This window comes from Brassica napus, chromosome C2, assembly GCF_020379485.1.
Source record: "Brassica napus cultivar Da-Ae chromosome C2, Da-Ae, whole genome shotgun sequence".
NCBI classification, from domain to species: Eukaryota; Viridiplantae; Streptophyta; class Magnoliopsida; order Brassicales; family Brassicaceae; genus Brassica; species Brassica napus.
The window spans coordinates 45,664,138-45,671,660 of NC_063445.1; the positions used below are offsets into that span (position 1 = coordinate 45,664,138).

General features: G+C 38.2%; 1 protein-coding gene across 1 annotated transcript; it reads left to right on the forward strand.

Annotated features, from left to right (window-relative positions):
• Window positions 1-142: 142 nt before the first annotated feature.
• Window positions 143-1,858, forward strand: LOC106381886 (ATP synthase subunit delta', mitochondrial-like). The gene is made up of 2 exons (XM_013821828.3): window positions 143-522; window positions 1,362-1,858. The coding sequence occupies exons 1-2, from the start codon at window positions 265-267 to the stop codon at window positions 1,704-1,706; spliced, it is 603 nt and encodes a 200-aa protein (XP_013677282.1). The 5' UTR covers window positions 143-264; the 3' UTR covers window positions 1,707-1,858.
• Window positions 1,859-7,523: the final 5,665 nt, after the last annotated feature.

A 7,523-nucleotide genomic window follows, 5' to 3' on the forward strand; every position in this document is an offset into this window, starting at 1 on the left:
TTTGTAACCCATTTGCTACTTGTGTTACAGGCTTCACGGTACACAGATATATCCTATTGATTAAATAGTGGGCTTTAAGACAAGGCCTTTCCAGTTTTTGTGGGCCGAAACTGAAAATAAAATGCTACACTTGCCCACCAGCGAACGTGAACATCAGAGTCACAGATAACAACACTTGAGAGAGTTATCAGAAAGAGTTCCCTATCGACACTCTCTCTCTCTCTCTCTTCCTCTCAGCATCATCATCACCACCAAATCGCCGCCATGTTCAGACAAGCTTCTCGCCTCGTCTCCCGATCTATCACCGCCAAATCGGCGACAAACCGTGCGTTTTCAACGGAAGTCCCGTCGACGATCGATTCGAGTTTCGTGGAGGCATGGAAGAAAGTCGCACCGAACATGGACCCGCCGCAGACTCCTTCTTCCTTCATGAAGCCTCGTCCATCGACTGCTTCCTCGATTCCGACGAAGCTCACCGTCAATTTCGTCCTCCCTTACGCATCTGAGCTTTCCGGGAAAGAGGTCGGCTTTCATTTTTCCTCGTTCGATGTTCGCATTTAGGTTTCTAGGGTTTGATCTATGACTCTGTGTGTTATGGTTACATATTTGATTGTTGTTTGATTTCATGATAAGGTGGTTAATTAGGTCTGAAGACTTTTGATTTTTGGTTAGATCTAACGGCGCTAAAGTTTAGGGTTTTGATAGGCCAAAGCTGAAACTGGCGCAGTTGATGTTTCGTTTAGTTTCTACATAATTGTTAATAACAAGATCAAGAACAAAAAAAAAAGCCTCACTTTTTAGTGATTAAGAATAACCTAAATCTCCCTAATTTCTCAGGTTTACCATTTGTTGTCTCTGCAAAATGTTGCTTGCTATAAATCCATTAAAATTTTATTAAGAGTTTTGTTATCTCTGCTCTGTTCATAACCAAATGATCCTGGTGTGTTTTTTACGGTTTCTAATACAATGTGATTGGCAAATAATGTTTGTTTCATATATCTTGAAACTTTGATGTTGACAAATTATAACTGCTGATTTCTAATGTGTTAATTGGTTTTGTGAAGGTTAATCTTTTCTCTTCTATTGATATATGATGTGGTATACATATAGACTGAATCTCCATGGCAAGTAGTAATTTCTCATTGGCTTATTCTCATATGTTGGTGGTGCATTCACTGTGATATCTCTTCTGTAGAATATACATTCAGTACTGAAAGTTCTTATCGTCCCTGACTTGCTTTCTGATGCATCCATTGCTTATATCCGAGAACGTAAACCTATTTCTTGATTGGTTTGTTTTCTTGTATATATTTAATTATAACTCAAAGCTTATTGGCTTTTTCTCTTTTGTCTACTTCAAGGTCGACATGGTCATCATTCCCGCGACAACAGGACAAATGGGTGTTTTGCCTGGACACGTTCCAACAATCGCTGAGCTCAAACCCGGTATCATGTCCGTCCACGAAGGTACTGACATCAAGAAATACTTTGTGAGCAGTGGATTTGCATTTCTCCACGCAAATTCCGTTGCTGACATTATCGCGGTTGAGGCCGTGCCGCTTGAGAACATCGACGCAAGCCAAGTCCAAAAGGGTTTAGCTGAGTTTACACAGAAACTTGCTTCTGCCACAACAGATCTTGAGAAAGCAGAAGCACAGATTGGTGTCGAAGTTCACAGTGCTATGAACGCAGCTCTCTCGGGCTGATGATGAGTGAAAGTCTCTTTTTTACTACTACAAATGATGGAATAAATTAGAAAATGATTTTATTTTTCCTTTTCGTAATTGTGTTGGACTTTTTGGAATAAATGATTTTGTTGAAGGCACAAACCAACAGAAAGTTATTATTCTTCTCGACTTATGTTTGTTTTGAGATTGAGAAACTAAGTTCCCGAATTGATTTATGGTTTTCATTTCCTAAAATTCTTTTTTTCTCACTTTGGGCCATTTTTGCAATGTCACTTCAGAACGATTAAAAATTGTTGGTTTTTCTTGTTGATTTTGAAACTCTCTCGAAGTGACAATATTAGTGTTTTACAGTGACCTAGAAATAATATGATTTTTAAAATATCGAACAACTCATATCATGATTAACATATCATACTGTACGTAGGCTGGGACGGATCCAGATATTCGGAAAATTTAATATCCGGATTTCGGATATCCGTCTCGATATTTTATTACCCGCGGATATCCGGATCCGTAAAAATAATTAAAAATAATATTTTTTTTTAAAACTAAAATTTTAATATAATACATAAATTAAATATTTATATAAGATTTATAAATATATTTATATATATCTATAATATTGTAATAACTAATATTATAAGATTAATTCATGTATAAATATTAATATATCAAATATAATTATTAATGAAATTTAAAAATTTAATGTGTTTTAAAAATACGGATCCGGATCCGGATATTCCGGACCTAAAAATTAAAATATCCGGATCCGGATTCTGTTTGGACGGATCCAAGATTTTACTATCCGAATATCCTATTTTCGGAGGACCCGGAGCGGATTTCAAATCGAATTCGGATCTCGAATAATAAGTCTCATGCTTAACTGTAAGAATACTGAATTTGTAAGAGAAAATAATTAAATTAGATTGTCATTACGTACACAAACTTACAATATAGATGAGATGTGAGTGAGAGTGAAACAATGAAAGGAGATACAGACTGTCTGTGGGTCTCAGACCATCTCCAACCTCACTCTATAATTTACTGTAAAATTGAGTGAGAAATGAAATAATAAAGAAACAAAAAAATGACTACTCCATGAATAGAGTGATTTTTCATTTTTGGTTCATACTATATTTTCTACTCCATTTTTGGAGTAAATTACGGAGTGGGGACGGAGATGCCCTTAGAAACACAAGAGCTTTGGGAGGGGTTACACCATGGACAGACTCCTTCAAATGCATTCTCCAGAACGTCTTCCATTCTCTTTGCCAATATCACCCGTTCATTCAATACCAATTTACATGAAAGTCTAGTTTCAAGGTATTTCATAGAAAAGCACATGTTTTTTCTTGTTTTGGTGGTTGACCACATACTAATCCGCAGAACCACCAAGCTTAGACTCTAGAAAACGAAGGCCAACCCAGAGCTGGCCTTAATATTGACCGGCCTGAGCTGAATTAGACTAGCTCAAAGATACTAACTCCAAATACAATACCAAGCAGAAGACTAAAGGTTGAAGTTCTGCACCAGTTAGCTCTTACATGGGTAAACACATTCACTTGACTGCACCAACTATTCAGAACATAGAAAGTAGTAGTTGATCATGTATTGATTAGATCCTTGATGCAGCGCATCCTGATCGGTTTAGCATCTCGTTTACACACTAAACCGAGTTCGTATAGTCCTTATCTATTTAGGAGTTTGAGCTTTATCTTTTAGTATTAGTGGCTTTAATCATATGTTTAGATCATTCTTCTTCACGTGTTTTCTTTAGGGTTAACAATGATCTCATTATATAAGAGACTCATTTCCACTTAAAAAGGGCACGACTTATTTTGATTAATAATATTAAGAGCTTTTCAACTCTAAACCCTTGTTCTTGGATAGAGCTAGACTCTCTACGATCTCAAGAAGGCAACGTCTTCTAGGTATTCTCAGAATCAATAAGTTACTTGCAGTATCCGTAGCTTCCGCATCAGTTGGTATCAGAGACAGCAGGTTTGATTTTCTCGGTCAAACCACGATCCTCGGTATCAATTTTATTTTGTTCTTTTCTAAGGATGCTCGTGGTGAGTCATGGATACATGACGGTGACGGCGTCGATTGGAGTCTTTTTATCGTGTATGGTGAGAATTATTCTCAAGTTCAAGATTTCTACGACGAGATCTATGGACCTCCAATATACGACGTTTATGATGACGATTATCAGGTTGAATATGGAGTTTACAATGGTCAGGTTCAAGACAACGTTTCTGAAGTTGGTCTTCACGCGGTGGAAGATGTGCAACTTGAACATGGTGAAGAAGTTGCCAAGATCATAAACTTTGTCTTTGGTGACAAAGCTTTTGACACGTTTTTGAACATTACGTGTTCTTATGGGTTGACAAGAGCATTATGTGGAGAGTCTTTATCAACCAAATAGTTATTGAAGTCTGGTGTGACTTGTCCATTCTTTCGAGAAAGTCAACTTCTATCTTGTGTCAAATATAGTAATGCACGTCAACAGGTTTTGAAAAATTTCAAGCTTGCTATGAAGTTTGATGTTTAAAATCGTAAGTGGGCACTTTTTTCTCATGGATGCATCAAGATTCGATGACGAATTTTCTTCTATCCCGAGAGACCTGATGCAATGCATCCTCATCGGTTTAGCATCTCGCTTACACACTAAACCGAGTTCGTGTAGTCCTTATCTGTTTAGGAGTTTGAGCTTTATCTTTTAGTATTAGTGGCTTTAATTATATGTTTAATTCACTACAAGAAAACACATGCTTAACGACGAAAATTAACGAGGAAAATAATTATATGTTTAGATAATTCGGGTTTGGGCTTTCGGGTTTCAGGTTTGGGGGTTGGGGTTTGGGGTTTCGGGTATGAGGTTTCGGGTTTCGGGTTTCGGGGTTGGGGTTTCGGGTTTCGGGTTTGGTTAATTCCACGTAGGATGAAATCGTCGTAAATACCACGTAAGCATAAATCGTCGTAAAGACCACGTAAGCAGAAATCGTCGTGAAGACCACGTAAGCAGAAATCGTCGTAAAGACCACGTAAAAAGATTTAAACATAAAACACGTTAATTCCACGTAAGCATAAATCGTCGTAAATACCTCGTAGTGTAAAAACTAGAAAAAAAGGGAAAATGATCAAAATACCAGAATAACATGTGGCAAGGCTTCCAGCAATTATAATACGTAAGTCTCGCCCACATGAATTCTAATATCTTATCCTTTTCCTATTTTTTCAAATATTTATAATTTGAATATGATTTTGCTGAGGAATGTGATTTCAGATAGGTGTGTGATTTGGGAGTTTATGTGTGGTTTGAGAATGAGAGTTGTGGGTATATTTATAGGAAAGCAAGCCTCGTTAATTCCACGTAGGCAAAATCGTCGTTAATACCTCGTAAACAAAAACACGGGCCTTTGTGATTCCTCGCAATTTCCTCGTTAAAAAAACACGGGCCTATGTAACTGCTCGCTATTTTGTCGTAAACTTACGACGAATTTGCGACGATATGTAATCTTATATATACACCCGAGCGCTCACTCTTTCTTTCCTCTCTACTTCCTCTCTACTTCCTCTCCATTTCGTAGCAATGGTAAGCCTCTCTGATTCCTCTCTAATTTGGTTAGTTTAGGATAGATTAGGTGGTTAGTATAGGGAATTTAGATAGGTTTGCGGATTTTATGTTATTTAGTGTTGATTCGGTGGATAATGTTGGGAAATATATTGTTGATGTTAATTTTAAAAATTTCATTTTTTCCCAGGTTCGAAAAGGAAGACTTACTGCCCATTACAGAGAGATCTTCGGTGAGCCGGGTAGTCGTTTAGACCCGGCCTCTTCTTCCGCTCCCAGTTCTTCGGGCCAGGAGACTGTCCCCGAGACTCAGTACACTCAGAGAGTCTCTGGGTCTACTTCTTCTAGTGCACCATCGGCTCCTCATGTGCCTCCTCCGATGCCTCCTCCTGTGCCTCCTCCGATGGCACCTCCGATGGTCGCCGATATTCATCCTGATCTGATGGTGCCTCCGAGTGCTCCTTACTCGCAGTACACTGTAGAGGACATTCTCAGTCTGCCAGGCAGAGAAGGTTTACCAGTCATCGACCCAGACCGACCGGACGGAACATTGTGGTATGTTGCATTAATTTTTTTTTAATTCATTTAAATTTTTTTTATAACATTAAAAAATAATTTATATTTTAAATTTGTATTTTCCAGGTGGGGGGTTGACGGATGTCTTGCATCGGACGTAACCGACACGATCAAGGGTTACTTCTCCATGGCACATCCAAACTGGAGTAAGACGCCTCACTACGTCAGAAAGACGTGGTTCAAAATTTACGATGTAAGTTTCTATTAATTAATTATATATATTTTAATTTTTTCATTATTTATATATATACTTTCTAAAAAACTAATTGTTAATTTATTTTTTCCAACAGCAAAAATATAATTGGGCCTTAGGGATCACTGAGAAGGTGAGGAAGAAGTTTAACGCGAAAGCGAAAGTTCGCTTGTTGGACACGGTCTCCAACTGGAAGGGTGACTGGATCGTGAAGGGGTATGAGCGTGGCAAACCCGCTGAGCTCACCACAGATGTGTGGGATGGCCTCATCCGTTATTGGTGCCTTCCTGATTCCATTAGAATCGCCCAGTCTTGCTCTAACTCCCGTAACACGGTCGATGAGCACGGGAACGGGCCGATGCTTCACACTACGGGCCAAAAACCCCACGCCGGTGTCCGTTTGGAAATGGTAGTTAAATATTTTATTAAATAATTTTTTTAATACATATATTAATTTATTCTAACTTTCTTAACTGTTTTTTAGGCCAAAGAGACGGGACATCTCCCGTCTCTTATGGAACTTTACGAGAGGACCCACAAGAACAAGGCGGACGTATTTGTAGATGGCAAGTCCGAGCAAATCTACAACGACGTAGTTGCTCGGGTTGAAGACCGCCAGACTCAGCTGACCCAGCAGTCTACCGACGGATTACCCGTCACCTTATCCACACTTGAAGTGGATAAGATTTACGAGGAGGTAAATTTTCAAAAAAATTAATTTTTAATTATTCATTTAATTTAACTTTAAATTTTTACTTACAATATTTATTTTTTGTTTTTAAGGTTGTCCCTAAAAAAAAGGGACGGACGTTGGGTATTGGTTCCGTCAACGATGTTCCGAGAGCGACATCGTCTTATGGTCAGCGACGGGATGATGAAGTCACGGAGCTGCGTAGAGAGTCCGCTCAGCTGCGTAACGAGTTGACCGCGACAAAATCTCGTATGGGTGGAGTCGAGGGCTTCTTGGACGTTATTGCGGCCAGAAATCCGGAATGGGAGTCCATGTTGAGGAACATGCGACAACAACATCCCATTCAAGGCGAGTCATCCGACGTACATAACGAGGCGGATGTTACGAGGAGGAGTGATGAATTCTACCGGGCGATGAACGACCCTTAGTTTTTTTTTTTGGTTGTTGTATTATATAAATTCAAAACTTATTTATATATAAAATATTTTCATATTGATTTATTTTTATTTTGAATTTTAATTTATTATTAAATTAAATAATTTTAATTATTTTTTAGTTATATTTTTAAATTCTGTAAAATAATAAAAACGAAGTAAATTCGTAGCCAATGTACGACCTCTTTACGTGGAAACCTTACGAGGAAATGACGAGATACATTTAACGAGCATTTTACGAGGAATCATTTACGAGGAAATAACGAGGAAAAGTTTACGACCATTTTACGAGGAAATCATTTCGTGGTTGTTACGTGTATTTTGCGAAGAAACTCTTTCAAGATATTTACGTTTAGGTTACGAGGAA